Consider the following 19,328-nt stretch of genomic DNA (forward strand, 5'->3'; position numbering starts at 1 on the left):
TAACCTTAGATTAGCATCAGTTTGGACTCCGTGACTCTTCTCTATTTCTTCTGCTACTTTATTTTAACATGTTAAAATAATCATTTATTGCACAAGTAAGTAAAGCAACTGACTCAAAAGACTCTTGGAAAGTGAAGGGAAATTCAGTTTGTCATTCTGTAACTGCCACAGCAGCTGGTGTTCAGCAAAAGTTTCTTATATTGTAAGTCCCTACATAGGATTTCAATATTTCTTACTATGATGCCATCCAGTGGTTATCAACCATGACAAAAACTTAACCATTAAAATAATTTAGAGGAATAGTTTTAGAAAGTATATTTATTTGCTTTCCTGCTGAGAGTAGAGAACATTGACGCCCTCTTGTGTTAAGGAGCTGGAGCAGGGAGGTGATTAGCTTAGCTTAGCTTAACTTAAAGACCGGAGGCAGTGGGAAACAGCTAGCCTGACTCTATCCAAAGTTCAAAAATACACTCACCAACACTTCCAAAACTCACTAATTAACATGTTAAATCTTGTTTGTTTAAACCATAGACAAGCAGAAAGTGTAAAAACATTTCACTACTTCCTTGAGTCTTGCAGCAACTTTCCAGAAAACAGGCAAAGACACTGTTGTTCATCAAGAAAGCTAAACCCCAAAAGTATCCTTCTAAAACCACAATTGTTGTTTTTACATTTGTTTGTGTAAGTGACAGATTAGGTGAACAAGATGCATATTAACTGGTGAGCTTTAGAGTTGATGGTAGGCGTATTTTTGAACTTTGGACTGAGCCAGGCTAGCTGGTTCCCCCTACTTTCAGTCTTTATGCTAAACTAAGCTAAGCTAATCACCTCCGGGCTCTAGCTCGATATTTAATGAACATATATGAGCGGTATTGATCGTCTCATCTCCCTCTCGGCAAGAAAGTGTATAGGTGTATCTTCTAAAATGTAAAACTATTCCTTGAAAAGTAGGAAATTTTATACCATTAAAAAAAATGGCATCAACTTTAAAGCCCCTATGTGTAGGATTAGAACATTTCTAACTTTGGAAACTCCTAGTGGTGGTATATATATATAAAAAAAAAACAAAAAAACACTGACAGAAAGTTCTCTGCTTCACCTCCTCCAGCCAGGTATTCAGGAGGTGCTGCTGAGCAGGTCAGTGGGCATCACTTTCAGACTGTGGCTGTATGGTGTGTGTAACTGAATATGAAGCAGGACATCTCTGAAAAGGTCATATGTGATCACTGAACCCGACCTGCACGTTAAATCAGAAAAAATTAAGTCTCTCTGAAAAATATACCTCATTTTGTCACCGTGTAAAATGTGAAAAGGTTGTAAATGGTCACTGATCATTTATTTTCGGTTCATTTCCTTTACCTTTTGGTAGTTGGGTAACATCGGGCATGAAGAGGTGAAATCATTTTACTCATCACCTGCCTCCATGGATCAGAGGAGTTTCAAAGTTTAATTCCATAATCAAATTCCTTTTGTACTCAAAAGAGAAATCACTTGGTGGTCATTGTTCAGCGTTTAAAACCTGCAGATTACGTCCTCTGAAATGTTCTTAATTTGTATGCATATCTTTGGATAGCTAATAAAGAAATAATGAGTTTTACTTTCATGCCATCATCAGAGGATTCCAGTATTCAAATGGTGGATATCTCATTTTGGAAGGACTCTCTTCTTTTGAAAAGTTCATGAAAGTATGTACTGGCAGAGACATTTGTGACAGATTAACACAATACTTTGGACTTGGAAGAGAAAGAAGGAAGACCATAGACATTTTCATCTGGGTTTACTTTGTCTTCTTTTGACAACAGCTGCGCTTGGGGCTTTAATTTTTTATTTACGTTCTCTTTACAACATATTATACAGAGTCATCAAAAGTTGTTAGTGCTATGGAATTATCACAAGCATTAAAATAAATGTAAAAAAATGTAAGAAGCTCCAGTCATTTCAAATAAAGGAATGTTATTTTGCAACTATGACTAATACAGTTCATAATACATACAAACAAAACATTTTTAAAAGGCATTTTAATGCTGTTTGTTTTATGTCAGGTGTCTGTGTGGCTTTTTGCTGAAAAAGAAGAAAACATTCCCACTAATCCATTTGACTGGATAGTTAAAACAGCGACTAGTCAAACAGATCTCCAGTTATAAAGATGTGGATTTTAGCACCTCCATTCCCGTTATGAATTTTAAAGGAACATTCAAGTCTACACCATCCACCCTGCATATCAAGCACGCAGATCGCAATCCATCTTTGGCTCAGGGTTGGGGAAGGAGCACCTTTAAAAGAAAGCTCTGGGGGAAGAGCAGGTCTATCTGTAGTGATACATATGGATTTTTGGCTTGGCTTAACACACCAGATAAGTCTCTTTCTCCAAGGCTTTCTCCCACAGCAAGCACCTTCCTCCCCTTTTTTTTCTCCCCTGCCACATCGCGCTGAATCTGAGGCTAACCGAACTCTTATCCACCCCTCATCCTCTCTCTGTCACCGCACGACAACCTCGATTTCCCTTCATCTCGGAATAAAAACGTGCACCAAAGAAACAGCCACACAGTACCTTCCATAATACACAAGGTCAGAAATATAATGGCATATTCCATCGAATATAATTACATTCCTTCCCTGCTTTGATAAACATGTTCTCCATGTGTTTTCTTGTACACATGTAAAAAATGTCTCAGAAAACATTATTTTGCTTTACTTAGGGTGACATACCATTGGTTTTTTTTTTTTGCTTTATATCAAATCTCATTTTTAACACTCTTTAAATAGACACACATATACATAAAACACGCGTCGTATTTGTGACCGGAAGAGAGCTAGCTAGATTATAAGTTTCTGTTTGGCGTCTTCAGTGAGAACTAAAGGCCGATTTCTGCCCGTGTGTTTACTTCCTTTGCCAGGAGGGGGCAGAGGAGAGCGTTTTGGCAGTCGAACCAGCAGAAAAAAGACAGTAAGGGGTCGGAGGAAGGAGAGCGGGCCGGCAGGGGACATGCCTTTGGGGGGGGGGAGGGGGCATTTGAAGGGCAAGCGAATGGTCTTTCGTCGATCGTTGGGCAAGGAAGACGGAGGACGGGAAGAGAGATGTCCGTCACCGGGTATGAAAAAGAGAACGAGGAGGACGAGGAATAGGAGGAAGGACAGAAGAGAGAGGAGCAGAGCATTGAGCTGTAGGCCTGGCAGTCAGATAAGGAGAGGCTTAAGAAGTGGAGTGGATTGTGTATAGGCCTTTTCTGTGGGGGAATAATGCAGTGCAGAGTCACTAGACGACAGGAAGAGGAAGAGATAATGGAAGCCAAAGACGTAAGGACAGAGAGAATGAAACGGGGTTTGGAGCGAAGAGATGAATCCCAAGATGGGAGCAGAGATGAAAAGTGTATAGAGGAGTGAAGACAGCAGAGGCGGCAGCGAGGGAGGGAGAGAGAGAGAGAAAGAGAGAGAGAGATGTGGAGAGAGATATCTCGTTACCAGCACGCGCTAAAATAATTAGCCCTGGGTTGGCAAGGAGAAACGTGCGAGCGGATTAACTGGACCTAAAATAACTCTGAGAGCACAGAGGCTGCACCTCTTCCTGGTAAGCCCTTTTGCCAGACTCCTGAGAGCGTCCGCCAGCCCCCGGGGCCGTGACGTCATTCCAGGTTGTCAGTCGCCGGCCTTCGAGTCAACAGTGGACTGTCTCACGCACTCAGGCACAAACAGTAAACCCCCCCTCCCCCCTTCCCACCCGTCCTGCTCGCCTCTTTCTCTTTCTTTTTCTCACTCCCCCCCCACCCCCCACCGCCCCACTACCCTGTTGGCTGAAAAATGTGCAGCTGTTACAGTAAGCCTGTACACTCTTATAGGACCAGAAATAGCCCCCTTTAGCCAGGGCAGGGACACAGCGACAACCTCCATTAGCTCAAATGTGAGAGGATTGAATCACCTCGAGCTCGAGGGCTTGAACCTCTATCTACGCTGGCAGAGAGCAGGAATCATATTTCTCTCCCACTATCACTCTCCTCTCTCTCTCTCTCTGCCTCTCGTTTTTTTTTTTTTTCTATCTGAAGTCCAGAGTGCACTCACAGCTCCGCTCAGAGTGTGTGATTGAATCGTAAACATTAAGGGGGATTCGGGGGACTCTAAACACAGAGGGATGTCTTTTGGGTTTCCTCTTAAGGAAGTTATGTGCGAAGTTAGGCCTTAAACAGTTTTACAGTTTGCCCAATGAATGCATACAGGGTCTCCGATGAGGCATTGTAAAAAAATTATTTGATACCGTTGCCACTGATATAGTAGGACTATTCTTACAGCCAGTGCTGTCTTGAAAGAGTAGAGATAATGGGAAATAATGGGGGTTGCATCAGGCTGGGCAGAAAAGGAGGGAGCAGACTAGAAGAGTGGAGGCAGTCATGGAGAAGTCAGACCTTTATCTATGGGAGAAAGAAAAGGAAGAAAAGAGGGAAGGGAAGTGAGAGAGGAAGAGAAACAGGATAGAGCAGTTAGCATATAAATCACTTCTGCAATTTGAATTAACAAGGAAGTCAGGAAATTCACAGTGAAAGAGGAAGAAATGGGATAGGAAAAAAAGGGGAAAAAGAACGAAGAACAGTGTGAGGGAGAAAGTTAAGAGTTTGACACGTTCGCCTCCGAAAGAAAAAGCAAATTGGCTTGTCCCCATAGCTTGGGATTTGTGATGCGTATCGGACGCACTTGGAGAAAGCTTTTTTTCGGCGGATAGTATCACAATGAAAAGAACCAGAAAGGCAAAAAACTGGGGGAGCAGCTTTTTAGATTTTGTTATCAAACCCAGCCATCTTAGGGTCTCGCTTCGAATGGCATATCTTATGACCTGACAAAAGTACTCAGGGTGCCGGCTGGTGTAAGAGATTATCACGACATCTCAGATCTCAGCCCATAAACCTACTGCATCTACAGTCATCAGCCTGTGACAAGAGCAGATATGATATGAGTCATTTGTTCCAGGACTCAGGTTGGCATTGTAGTGGATGTAAAGTAGGTTTGTGGTTTAACTCTCCTGATGTTTCCTCTTGCTTATCCTCCACGGCACCCTCCCCTCTCAGCCCCCCCCCCCCCCCCCGCCTCCCTATATTGTTATTTGAAGGTGAGCTGGTTGGCGAGGTACGTGAGGAGGTCAAGCGGTCTGAACCTCCCCGTCCCTCTCTCACCGCCAGGCCCCTCCTCCCCATTTTTACGGGTCATCTCCAGCTCGATGGTCATCAGCACCCGATCTGCACCCTCGCCCCCTCTTCCCCCCACCCTCTCTGTCTTTCTGACTATGGTTCGCTGCTGCTGCTTCGGCTGGGCCTTCGCCACCGCCTGGCGCACGGGCTGGAGCAGCCGGCTGGTGAGCCCGCCCCAGCCCCTCCCCGTATCCTATTTCTTATCCTTGCGTGACTCCTGCTTCTTCTTTTCCGAGGCGGCCGCCTTCACCTTGGAGGGGTCAGCGGGAGGCACGGGGCCCTGTGGGGGAGCAGGGAGAGGGGGTCGGGGGGAGAACAGGGGAGGAGAGTCACTTCAGGAGGAAAGGAGCGTGAGGGAGATAAAGAGAGAGAGAGGGAGAGAGGAAGAGAGAGAGAGAGAGAAAAAAGGCAGACTGGGAGGGAGAGGGAGGGAGGGACGAAGGGAGGGAGGGGTGAGATGTTAGAGGTGAGAGAATGAAAAATGGGGTTAGCAGGACGAGTGGAGCTGTGTGAAGAGGAGAGAAAAACACATTTAAGGAGGAGGAGAAGAGATAGAGAGGGGTGAGGAAGTAGAAAGAGAGTCCTTTTAGGGGAGGGGGTAGCAAGTGAGGGCGGGTGGTGTCCAGAGCTGTAAGGGGGTGACAAAACAGGTAACCATGCGTTAGGATGGGACACAGTGGCAGGCAGGCTCTATACACCTGTGACACCTGAGTGACAATTGATCAAATGCACACACTCATACACACAATGTATACCAGCCTTTAGAGAAACATATTAAATCAGCAATAAATAAGTTCATCTAGGTTTTTATTAAACTGATGCTTAAACATTATTTCAAAGACTATATTTCAAAGTGTAGTTAGGACATGCAACTCAATGAAATACAGTCATTTAAATGCTGTAAAAACAATGGCGATACAGCATGTCCTCACCCCTTATTTTAATTATTTAAAGCTAGTCTTTTTCATATTTGAAATCAAGTCACTCTCAATTTAAGTTATTTTCTAGCCCCTTTATTATTCTTGTTATTGTTTTAGTTTATTTAAATTTTGTTTTTTTGGGCATTTTTCTTCCCTTATCGTGTTTTCGTGCATAAATTGTCCGCAGGAAGGAATAGTTTGTTAAATTGAATGTCTAGAGAACGAGATGATGCATCTCAAGGGGCAAAAATTCAATACAGAACTTTCACTTCTCAACCAAGCTGAAGTCATTTCAAACTTAAACACTTATTGTAAATGTTGTTTGACCTGTGAATCAACACATTTCGTGCTCACCGGGTCTCTAAAACATAATTTGAACTATCACAGTACATTAAAAACTCTTACTTAACACAGAAAAATAAAATTTATTTCAGGGTCACTGCTCTTTAAGTGCCCTACCTAGAGCGAGGAAACTTTCTCTTAAACTTAAAATCAAAAGATTTGTTTACAAAGCATATAACTGAACTAAAATGAATAATTAATGTGCAAAAAAAAAAAAAAAATCATTATAGATGTTATTGGCAGTTTTGCTGCGGTCGGGGTCGGACCTGTTTGACTGGCAATATGATATTTGAAAAAAAACACCAGCTTCAAATATTAATCCATCTACTTCTTATATAATTCACCCATTCACTCCCACTCATTCTTTACATTGTCTGGACAATGTCTATAAACATCTCTATGAAGAAATCTATAAAAGGAAGAGGAGGAAGGAGGAAAAGGGAAGTGAGGCTTCACTTGAGCACGACAAATCCATCAGGAAGGGACTGGACAGAGAGGAGAGATAAGGTCAAGGTAACACTTAACTTTACATTAGCTGTATTCCAGTGCATTAACCTGTGAGTTAACCTATTGAAAAGTATCATAAGTGCTTGATAATGCCCTTATGGAGCTTAAAATAATTATATATAATTATTTTCCCAACACTATGTACTTTTAATGATAGCGCACAGGTTAAACTTCAGGCTAGTACACTGTTAAAGTGTGACAGAGGGCAGACAAAGTGAACAAGAAGCAAAATACTTTTGCTCTAATACATCAGGTTAGGCGGTGGTAGAAAGCACACTAGAGGCTGCTTCTACCCACTGAAGCTTCGACTAATAATACCCCACTGATTGCATTACAAAATTTATCATCTTTAATTATGCACTCTGCAAGAGCAGCGCCCACTCTGATAAGACAGCGATCGAGGCGAATGCTGCAGCTAACATGCAGCTGGACTGTGCAGCACCATCCGGTGTCATTACCTCCGATCATACTTACAGTCTCCCATACATCATTGTATTGTTTACCATTACGCATCCCACGGTAGGCTCAGTTTGTGCTGCAATGTAATGCAGAGCTCCCACGCTAGCGATGGGGCTGCCTTGTAAACACACCCCAGCCTGCTTAGGCAGAAATGCAGAACCACCCTTGTTACAGGGAGCTGCACACACTTCAAAGGAAATGTGGGTACAGTGGCAAAACAGGAGGGACTGGTGGAAAGGTGGATAGGTAAGTGGCTGCGTCCCCTGCTGCATACTAAAAAGAGAGACGGTGACAGGTGAGGAGGGGAGATTGAGAGGTGGATGAAGAGTGAGGGGTAGTGATTTTCTGTCCAGAATCGAAGCTGATCAGAACCCACAAGACCTGAGGAGGGAGAGGAGAGAAACTGGGAAAGGGAGTGTGAGGTGGTGGAGGAGGTGGTGGGGAGGAGGAGGGTGAGGAGGGATCAACAGAGCGAGAGAGGGAGTAAAAAGGGAAGGAGAGAGAGGGGGAATTACAGACAGATAGATGCTTCTGATGGTCAGCGAGGAAGTCAAAGGCAAGGAGAGGTGGGAGAGGAGGAGGAGGAGGAGGAGGAGGAGGAGGATGCGACTGAAGGGAGGGAGACAGGGGACCGGATAAAAGGAATGTGAATGAGAGAGTGAGGGAAGAAGGTAGTGAAGTGAAGTAGAGGTGGGGGGAGGAGGGGGAGGAGGAGGAGGAAGAGGAGGAGGAGGCAATTGGGGGATGGAAAAAAAAAAGAATGGGTGGGTTGTGCGTGCGTGCGTGTGTGTGTTCGTGCGTGCGTGAGCTCAGATCGATACCGAGTGCACTCAATTATCATTCCAGTACAGTGTGTGTATATGTGTTCAAATCCTGTGAGCTTTCTTATGTGTGTGTGTGGCTGCAGGGTAAACTCCTCTCCCACAACTCCACCTTACGGGGGGAGTAGCACACACCACGGGATTCCTTTGTCTCTCTGTCTCGCTCGCTCCCCCCCCCGCCCCCCGTTCTCTCCCTCACCAGCAGTCTTTTGGAGATTTGTAGTGCAAGCCCAGCAAACAGAAAGTAACGAAGATGGTGAGGCTGATACAAAATTGTGTTGTGTCAGCAGAGTCCTCCTAATAAGGGCTATTTGATCAAACAACCACTTATGAGCGCGCCATAAAATCCCACGAGCCCCACTGTGTGTGTGTGGCATAGCTACAAGAGAGGAATCAGTTCTGAGAAAAAGAAAAAATAAAAAAAGAAAAAAGAAAGAAAAATAAGGGAGTTGGCAGATGGAATAGCTGTTTTACGCTGTATATTTTTCTTCCAAGCCAAGAATTGCAGGAGAGTAACTGTAAATGACAACGTTGTCAAATACTTCAGTGTCCTTTCGGCGGCGAGTTATTTATTAATATATGCACTGTCACCCGCCGCAGGCACTTGAGAGCAACTGACTACAGCTCAAGAGTAACCTGACAATCATACGACAGTAGAAAGAAGACAAGAAGACAGAGGGAGGAAGGAAGGCTCCCAGGAGATGAGAATGAGCGCGTTTGTTTGAGGTAGGAGGAAGAGTTGGCCCTCGCTGGTATCGCCCCTTAGGTTTGAGCCGGGAGGGGGGTGGAGGGGGGCGCAAGACGGCGCTTTCCTATCCACCAGCGGGAGCCCATTGCTTCATCTTTACATTAGTTTATACCTGCGGCTAAATGATTTTCCGTCACAATAACACCTTTGATCTCCCACCTCTGATATCTCCCTGTATCTCTCATTTCAAAGCTGATTTTTGATTTAGTGAAAACGCCTTGAACACAAATCCCTTGACTCCCCCCCCCGCCATTATCAGCATGCGAGGCGTACAGTCGATTACAACACACCCCAGCAACCATCCAACCCCCCCCCTAAACATTACCACAAAGTAATCAAACAGAACTTGCCCCGGTGCCTTGTATTCACAAAAGAATACAAGCCACCAAAATGTCTGATTAATCCACCACTTGAGGCTATCACACTCCCATGAGGAACAGAGGGGGGAGAAAAAAAAAAAAAAAAATACCCCAAAATCCTTTGCGTGCAGCAGCGTAAAGGCACTGATAACAGCCCAGACCATAATAGACCCAGTGAATTTTCATTTGACTCCCAGTGAGCTAAATCAGCAGCTCCTGTCCATTTCCCCACTGCGAGCAAATCACAGTCCCATTCAATTCAGCAACAGTATTAGCGCCGTGACCTGGCCTCGGCCATTTCACAGACGCTGGTTTGATTTTTTGCCCCGTGGCTGTTTACTTTCACCGTACTGTTTGGCCCCCCTGAGGGAAATGAAGGAGGGGGGTGAAGACCACAAGTGAGAGAGAGAGGAGGAGGGACAGTACAGGCTTTAAAAGCACTACGAATGCTGAGACAGCACTAGAATTTTAACAGCTTGAACACTATTATTAGTGTTTGCCGGGCAGAGTTTGAATGACATGTTATTTTGTTGTTGATATGTTGCTGCGAGGAGGAGCCGGCTAAGTGTGTGGACATATTAGAGCTGCTTGGACTGGCATTGGGGGAATGTGATTATGAAACTGTGCCGTTATGCACTGTCATGTTGGATGTGTGCCATTGTGTGGCTGCGCTGCAACAGAATAGATGAATATTCCTTCTGACACCACGTTTTCTGAGCCCAACAAATATTCAAACACTGAATGCTATTGTAAGCTCTTCAAAAGGACGTAAATTTACTATTCAGCGCCTCAATATGACAGCAAACCGAGCTGTTGCATTTGATGTTGTCGACTGGATGTGCGTGCGTGTGATTGAGTGTGTGTGTGTGAGGAAAGGAGGCAGAGGCGGAAGAGGAGGAGGAGGAGGAAGAAGAAGAGGGGATCGGGGAGGAAGGAGAGAAGGGAACTTGCCTGTCTCTGCTGTGATCCCTCTTTCTTTTTCTTGCCATGTTTGCTGGAGGGGACAAAAGAAAGACAATGTCAGGATGTCGAATCTATCTCTCCCTCCAGTGGTCACAGGGCAGCATTGCCTGACAGCCATCATAAAGAGAACATCAACTTAATCTACAGGCCCTGTCTCACAACACAACCCCCGGGTGCTAAATGCGTTAAGATCTCATAAGAATGGATAGGTATGAGCAAGATGATGGATCCACCATCTTCATGATCCGATGGATTATCCACTCTTAACTTCCACTTCACCACTTTTAATCATCTTGCTTAGGACCTATACCGTACTGTCTTTAGATTAAATCTAAATGAGAGATCATTATCTGTCTCTCTCCCGCTGACTGACTTCAAAATCTAAACCTCGCACACGTAACCAAAGCAATCTATGGCACAGCAGCTATGCCAGCTTGGCCACGCAGGTGTCAATGCCAGGGATAGGCTCTGGCTTCAGCTCCAGTCCCTGGCACAGACCCGAGTGGCAGAGCGCCGCCGGCCACAGGCCGGGCACTGACCTGACACTGAGGCTGAAGACGCGGCGCGCCACCAGGAACCTCATCAGGTAGTAGATGACCACGATGAGCACCAACAGGCCCAGCACCACCCCGATGATGGCTCCTGTGATCACACCAGCCTGGATGGGCACTGTGGGAAGGGAAGGGAGTGTTAGCATATAGACAAGAGTAGAAGAGAGTGTTGTAGATAATAATAATAAAAAACAGGAAGGCAAAGAGGTGACAGAGAGAGGTTGGGAGTGTTCAGAGGATGCCAAAAAAAAAAAAAAACAGAAAGGAGAGAAGTAGAAGGAAAATATGATTTCAGAGGAGGGAGGGAGTAAGGGAACAAATCTAACAGGAAAGGGAATGAGAGATGAAAGAGACTAGAAAAGGAATGTGAAGTGAAGGTAAAGTAAAGGTTGAATGAAAGATAAAAGTGCAGTACAGGCAGAAGGAGATGAAGGGAGGAAAAGATAAGGTAGGATAAAGGTGAGAGTAGGGATAGAGTAATGGAGGGAGAAGGTGGGGGAGGGGATAAGACAGTGCAAGACGATGGAAAAGAGGAATGAAATGAGAAATGGGAGGGGGAGAAAAGGAGTGAAAGGGAGGCAGCGATAGCAATCTCAAATAGAAAAAAGAGATAAAATTGTAATTGATTTCATTTAATGGGAGGCGCAAAGAATTCCAACAAGGCAATGCGACCACTAGTGTGAACACGGTATTTGCTTTTTTGCCTGATGCACGGTGCAAATTGAGATTAATTTCAGAGTTTGGATGATTATAATAACAATTGAGAACAGTTGGCTGCTGACAGAATAAAATCACCAAAATATGCCATATGGGCTCAGTGGAAAGCTAATGAGCAGACACAGATGTAAGACAATAAAAGCATTTTACTTTACATACTGGGGAATTTGATTTTCCTGAGGAACCACCCACACAGGACTCATTGTACCCCATCCCATCTCACCCTTCTCAAACACCAGCAGGCGGACGCTGGAGGGCCGTCCCACTATGTCAGGGGGGTTCTTGGCGTCGCAGGTGAAGGTGCCGTTGTCGCTGAACTCCAGGTTCTTGATCAGGATGGAGCCATCACGGCGGGCCGGGTTCCCCACAAACTCCAGCCGGTCCCTGAATGGTCCCTTGTTGTCGAGGTAGGCAGCGCCGCCGGTGTAGTGGAAGATCTGAAAGGACAGAGGATATGATGACATCATAATGACAAGAGTCTTTAGAAATAACAGTTTTCCATTTAAAAGGTGGAGTCAGCAATTCTGGAGATTGTTCGATACGCTTTTTGTCAAATTCAGCAAATATTTCCTCACAGTTTGCTAGCTGTCTGTTCTGCCTGTGCGCTAAAAAAAAAACGGTGTTCATAGAGCACTATTCCAGCCAATCAGCAACAGGGCGTTTGTGATCGTGCATAGGACAGGGGGAAGTCATCAGAGCAACTGTCTGTGATGACATGACAGTCTCTCGTCTCCTGCACCCGTTGAATGGTGAGAGGCAAAGAGAGGCATTGGCCAACTCACACAGAAAGTGTTTTTGACCATCCGTCACTGGTGCGTCTCACGGAAGAGATATACTTCCATTTTATTCAAGGTATCAATCCTCACTGCATCCTAGACACACGTGAGTGATACGCGTCTCATGAAGATCACCTGCATTTTTTCACGCTCCGAGTCTTTTTCTGCTGTGTTTCAATCACACAAATATCCCGCTGTATATGTGTTTTGAACTTATTAACTGTATCTACATTGACTGATCATGGGTCCTAGTCTGTCTGTGAGCTCGCCTGTTTCACTACAGGCAGTTGCTATGGTTGGCAGAGAAATAAGATGAATAAATAAATAAATACAAACATTGTTGATTTCCTCCTGTGAAGAAATCCATGCAAACTATTTTGGTTCAGTAAATTTCTGCTGTCAGTCAGCCTGGTGAAGGCAGTTTATCCTCTCAGCTCCCCAGGAGCTGCAGCTGACAGACGGCTGCTTCTGTGGACAGAGACGCTGAACGCAGGTCGAGTGAGAAGTGGAGAGACTGCAGAGAGTGTGGATGGACTGTTATGGTCACATGAGCTGGTGATGATGTGTGACAGGAACAGAAGTGACTCTACAGCTGACGAATCGCTCTGGATTCTGTCGTATTTCTCTTTGGTCAGCTAGACCAGTTGTTAGTGTTGTTGTCTTGGCGATGCACGTCCATGAATTTGGGGGGGTGGAGCTTCTGAAGGAGCACGAAGGGAGGGGTATATCTGTTTGGGTGTTTCATTCAAATATCAACAATCTTTCTCCAGAATCACTGACTCAACCTTTATGTTTTTTTTCCACAGATTATTGCTTCCTTATATAATATAGCAGATTAGTTCATAAACTGCACCAATAAGTAGAGCTGTGTATCAAAACTCAATTCTTTTTTGGTGGCTGCCAAAATGTGTCCATAACACCATGACTTTGCAAGAGTATTCAAAACTGTGAAGTACCAAAAACTGAAATTAAATGTCTGGTGATGTTCATAATCTTGTTTACTTACTCTTAAATCAGACTGTTCCTCATTTAAATCTGTAATAAATGATGTTTTTTGGGCGACTGGGGGCAGCACAATCAAGCTGTGAACACCTGTGTGTGTGGGAAACAGTCAGCTAACAGTTGCTAATTTACACCTGGTGAATTGAAGGCTTTCAGCTCCAGTCTCCTGAGGGACCTTATTCATTCTTTAGCTGCTGAATCTGTTCACCAGCTAGTCACTTTTTTCTGTTGTCAAAACAAAAAGCTGAAAGGCGCTAAAATGCTCCCTAGAGCTGAGGGGAAGCTGCAGAGTCGGGTGATAATTTGTCACAATGAGTGAACCCTGTCACATACATGTCGTTGTGTTATATTGATTAGAATAGTAGATTTAAATCAAACATTTTGACCACTTGCGGGCAACAGAAACAAGTTGTGAACCTTTTAAGTCGATGTTAAACTTTTTAGCAAACAGTTGCTTATTCCACCTCCAACAGTTACAGAACAACATTAACATTCATTTGGAGTCATGTTTCTGTCCACCTGGTGAATTTAAGTCCAATATTCACTCTGTTTTTGATCTCTATCAACTCCTGAGGGAAATATCTGGCTCTTTAGCCTTTAAATGCTCCACTAGGTTCATCAGCTAGCCCCTGTGTTTGTTTTCTGTTCGGTGCTGCTGAGCAGTTAGTGTACAGAAGGGGTTTTTTAGAGCTTTTTCTCTGAAAACAGCTGCCTGCAGCGGCTGTAAAAGACACTATTTAGAGCAATGAGAGTCAACCAAAACAGTAAAGTTGCAGCCAGACAGCTAAACAATGAGCTGAAAATCCCTGTGAAGCTCTGTAAAGCCGAAGGGAGCTGCAGAGTCGCTGATAGATCTCTGTGGGTTCATCACAACAAGCGACACCTCTGAATTATACACATTGTTATTTGATTTACTTGAAGTCAAAATTGTGCCAATTTCAGACTGTTTTAGTTTACGGTCTTGTGGGGCTTCTTGTGTTTAGACTTAATTCGATATTTTAGAATTTTATTCTAAGGGGGAAAAAAAAGGTTTTTGTAGAGAAACTTGTTTATCCATGTACAGTATCTCTTAAAGTGGGGTATTACAAAAAAGACTACAGCCAGAATATCACGTTTTAAACTCAGTGTTTGAAGAATTTTTAAAGGAGCTGTTAATTGACTTTGACTTTGAGGACTTTTGTTGTGTTTTGGTGCTATATAAATAAAATGGAATTGAATTGAATTGATTTGGGAGAAACCTTCAATGGGCTGTGAGGTAAGTGGGGTTAAGTGGTGATGCTCCTGGTTCCACAAGGTCAAATTTGGTTGAAATTTTGATAAACTATCAGTTTAAATTCAAAGCCTTTGAGACACATAAGCCGGTCCCCATGAATCACACGCCGCCTTTCACGTGATACAAACATGTCAGATATCAAATACGACATTTCAAAAGGACAAATGCACCGTGAAAACAGAAAAGATGTATGAAACTGTAAATCTATCCAGGCAGGTAAAGAAATGAGCGACAGAAGATAAGGTGAAAAAAAAAAAAAAAAAAAAAAAAAAAAAAGAGCAGGGAAAACAACTTTCAAAGTACACTGCGGGAGACGGATGAAGGCGGATGAGGTGAGGGGAGGAGATAATGAGAGAGGAGGGGTGGGACAAAAAAAAGGCAGGGCTGGAGAGGAGGAGATTAAGGGAGGTGGACAGAGGGAGGCGCAGTCAGGACGGGGAGATAGAGAGATTAGAGAGATGGGAGGAGGATAACGGCAGGGAGAGCGAAATTAAAGAGCAGGATGCAGGTGAGGCAGGGAGAAGAGGGTGAAGATTAGGAGAGAAAGTTTCTGTGCGCTTGTTATTTCCTGTTCTAAGTTAATACATGCACACTGTACCTGTGTGTTAAAATAAATTGAGTATTGTTTCGTGTGCCTTTTTTTTGATATTCACACAGCGCTGGATTTGTCAGATTAAACCAGGATTCCTTTTTGTTTATTTGTATGCATCCTGCTCTCTGAGCGTGCTCTACAAATTACATGACATTTATGTATTTGGCTTGATTTTTGTTCCTCTTTGTGTCTGGTAGAGGCTGAGATGATGAAAACAAACCCCTGTTTGAAAACAAGTCTTTTTCGCAGCAGACGTAGCTATTGTTGGCGAGGCTACATTTCTGTTGCTGCAAAAGACGTCTTTGTGTTTCCTTTTTAAGAAGTTCTTTGTAGCTTCTTGCATGTGAAAAAGGTCAACTACAAGTAGGAACGCACAACATCAGAATTACATTTAGGCCAATGAGGAGAAAAGAGGAAGGGGATGCTCCTCTGATGCAGCCGCACTCTTTTCAAGTGCAGCTTTAATGTGTACGTGTGACTAATTATCAATTTTTTTGTGATTTACAGTATCAAACTTCTTCATATGTCACCCTTAATCATGTGTAATGTGTGTGTGTATCTTACAGAGATGCTGTCCCGGGAGCCATCGGGCCTGTATGTCCAGGAGAAGGTGACGTCCTCTGAGGTCCAGCGCCAGGAGAAGAAAGAACAGGAGAGTCGGATGTCGGAGCCCACCAAGGCATGGCGTTCCCAGCCGGTGTAAATCACTATGGCCTGGGACTGCTCGGGCACTGGGAGCCACAGATGATATGGTTAATTCACAAATAAAAAACACCCATCTGTGCTACAAAGAGATTAAAATATTTGAGAAGTTTAACATGATTTTAGTTTAAAAGTTATTTTGGCCTTTACTGCACAATCTGACCACCTCTTACTACAGAAAATCAGCAGAATTGCAACCTGTAAGTATTAGAGAACAAGTTCGTGGACACAAAAACAAAATTATGCAAACATGAGAAACTTTTTGCAGCGTTCTCATTGACATTTATCCTTATTTTGTTACACTTTTGATCTGCATAGACTTTTTTTCCCCCCTAAATCACTTCATTCCTTAATATTTTTCAGGCCCTGATGTACTCACAAGACACTAAGCAGTGCTCACATGTCAAATTATTCATTTTCCTTCCTCAAATCTATAAAATACATCCCAAACACTTGCATATGCATCCAGACACTCACAATTAAACTGCACACGTATTTGTGTCAGATCCACTATTGATTCAGACATGCACTCAGTAAATAAATGGATTATAACTGGAATATTGTTGCTAGTTTTCGAAAAGTCAAAGGGGAACATCATTTTCCCAATTAATATGGATTATCTTGGCTGCGCTGTTTATGCTCGAATAATATTTAATGATCAATGTTAATTTGGTTTTGGCTGCAAAATCAATATTTTACTTCCCTAAAAAAAAAAAAAAAAAAATGCATTCAGTATCTCAAACAACCACCAAAGCCCCTCCGGGAGCTGCACAGCCCTAACCGAAACAGCATCATTTTTAAATTGTTCTGTTTAGTTTAAAACGAGTGAACGAGCCACCACTAGTCACACTATTCTCACAGCTACATTAACTTCTAATGCCCCCCCCCCCCCCCCCCCCCCCCCCCCCCCCACAAGTGTTCTGCCTCTTTTAACACCCGGAGAATAATAAAGTTCACAGCGTTTCACCGTGAGCACCCTTGAACGATCAACTTTAGTGCGGCCAGCCAACACAAAGCTCGTCAATGAAATCACGCTTGACATCTTTAATTAAAATTCTGAAAATATCTGACAAGAGGGGAGTAGAGAAAGACGTCTGCTACGGAGCAAAAAAAAAAAAAAAAAGCTCTGCCAGCCCTCGGTTGAAGAGTCATAACATTAGCGCTCTTTAACTTTGCAAACTAAGAGACACCTGCTTTATGAGAGGATCACAGATGGAGAGAGTGCTGTGCTATTTACAATGAAGCACCTGAAGATGAACTACATCCTCTGCAGGCGCCCTAATGGCCTTTTTTTTAATTAAACCAATACAGCAAATACCAAGATATCAATTAAAGTGCTTTAGTTTGGTGTTAAGCCAGTGCAGAGAGAGGCATTACTTTTCAGTGAAAGATCAATTAATTCATCACTAAGCCTATTGACCCTTTTTATTATCAAGTCCATCAGTTTTCAGATAAGCACTGCAGAAAAAAATATCTACATTTAACCTTTAACCCCACATCTGTAGAAAGATAATTTCTACATTTTCACTATCAACAGACAAGAATCCAGCTTGAGCTTTCTCTCTTTAACTTAAATAAAACTTAATAAAGTTCAAAGATTTCTTCTTCTTCTTCTTCTTTTTTTTACCTATTCCCAGGAGGACGACCGACGCCAGCGCCAAAAACGTCAGCATGGTTTCTGGCTTCTACGGAGAAAAGACTGATGCCGCAGACCTGACAGGAGTCTGTCGAGGAAGAGTCCCACTCTAGAAGGAGTGTGAGTGGAAAGGAGGAGAGAGAGAGAGAGAAAGAAAGAAGTGGAGTGGAGGGGTGCGGGATGCCGGGACAGAGGGCTTCAAAACAGGACAACAACAGAAAACCCACTGTCCCCTGGTTTATACCCAACCACACCCCTCACCCAGGCCCGGCCCGGCCCATTCCTCCTCTCCACACCACCGCTCCCCCCCTCCAACCCCCCCCCTTCACCCACCACCCACCCTCACTCACTCCTCCTGCCATTTCTCTCCATTTCGTCCCTCATTGAAACAAATTACACACATTAACTTTCAAAGTGGAGGGAAAAAAAAAACAAAAAAAAGATTCGAGAGGCACCTGCGCCGTAGCCGTAACAGTAGCTGGTGGATTAATTGGGGGAAAACAATGGGCGACTTGGGGAGAATTTTGCAAATTCTGTGCAGCATTACGCCATGATGAATGTAATGTATTAGATTACACCCTCACTGTGATGTGATTGAGTTGAGAGCGAATGCTAATCAACGCTTATCGTGTAGGTGCAAGCGAGGCTGTGTGACAGGAATCATGACCATCTGCAGCCGCTCTTGTATGTGATCACTGTTCATATATAAAATATTACATGGGGGGGGATTGGTGGGAGGTGCGAGCCCGTTCTGTGTTTACAGTGAGGGGTCAGGGAGGGGGGGGGGGGGGGGGGGTCGAAGGAGATCCTGCAGCGAGGTCAACCCAGTGCTCTCTCCTCCATCCCTCCATCCCCTCTCCCTGCACTTTCACCGGGTCTGAAGCCAGCGGTCCAAACAAAGCCCTAACTCTTCCCTCTCTTTTTCTCTCTGTCCTCCCTCTCTCCAGATTCCTGTCGTTTGCTGACGTCTAGCACTTGGGAGACAATGGAGAGAGAGGGGGACAGGGGCTGACTACCCATCTGTCAATGGCGCTTTCTTCCTCTCCGGCCTCTCCCCTTTCTTTCTCCCGGGCCTCGGTTTGCTGCTGCTGGCCCCGGACAAAGCTGTGTATTCACCGCGCAGCGCCCACTCCTCGCTTTTCCAGTAACACAGACAGCGACAGAGTGGGGAGAGACCTGCTATATATAGATGAGTTGATATGAGGACAGGGCGAGAAGATGCACAGACTCCAGAGCAAGACAACGGCAGATAGAGAAGCAGACAGGGGGAGAAAATGAGAAAAAGACGCAGCGGTGTGAACGGAGTGGACACGCTGGAGTGGAATTTCTGCAAAGCCTCATTTCTGGAGGCCTCGTTCCATCATTTTGTCACACGTCATAAATATGCATTCATTTAGCCGCTGGCATAGTAGTAGTGAATACATGCACAAATTAATGGTTCTGCAGCACTCCTCTAGCTCCAGCAAGCTGGATTCAGTTATTCTCAACATGAAGTGTAAACCACATCAATCACGATTTGACTTCTTCTACCCTCCTCGAGAATGTATATATGATGAGGAAGAAAGAAGAGGAGGCACTTGACAAGGATGTCCACTTCATCCACTTCACTTTATTTCATTGAGCCTTCTTATCTGGGTTTTCTGTGCTAGAAATCAAGGATCTCTTTTTCCGAGGGGGGCTCTCGGCCGAGACAGAAGCAGAGCATTTAGCGAGAGAGATCGACTTTTGCCTACATTCGAGACCGCGGCATAAATTCTTGCCACTTGTGACAAATCGCAACCGCTCA

At 44.2% G+C, this 19,328-nt stretch overlaps 1 protein-coding gene across 2 annotated transcripts; it reads right to left on the reverse strand.

Moving 5' to 3' along the window:
• Positions 1 to 1,760: 1,760 nt before the first annotated feature.
• Positions 1,761 to 17,768, reverse strand: mpz (myelin protein zero). Of its 2 annotated transcripts, none has more exons than XM_067606582.1 (6): positions 17,534 to 17,768; positions 15,769 to 15,935; positions 11,785 to 11,998; positions 10,833 to 10,962; positions 10,282 to 10,324; positions 1,761 to 5,454 (listed from the first exon to the last, which is right to left on the reverse strand). In XM_067606582.1, exons 1-6 carry the CDS (start codon positions 17,577 to 17,579, stop codon positions 5,368 to 5,370), a joined length of 687 nt encoding a protein of 228 aa, XP_067462683.1. In that variant the 5' UTR covers positions 17,580 to 17,768; the 3' UTR covers positions 1,761 to 5,367. The 2 variants fall into 2 exon arrangements, with proteins under 2 accessions (XP_067462683.1, XP_067462684.1); XM_067606583.1 differs by having other exon boundaries at positions 1,761 to 5,802; positions 17,534 to 17,767.
• Positions 17,769 to 19,328: the final 1,560 nt, after the last annotated feature.

The sequence above is a fragment of the Thunnus thynnus genome, chromosome 12 (genome assembly GCF_963924715.1).
Source record: "Thunnus thynnus chromosome 12, fThuThy2.1, whole genome shotgun sequence".
Lineage (NCBI taxonomy): Eukaryota > Metazoa > Chordata > Actinopteri > Scombriformes > Scombridae > Thunnus > Thunnus thynnus.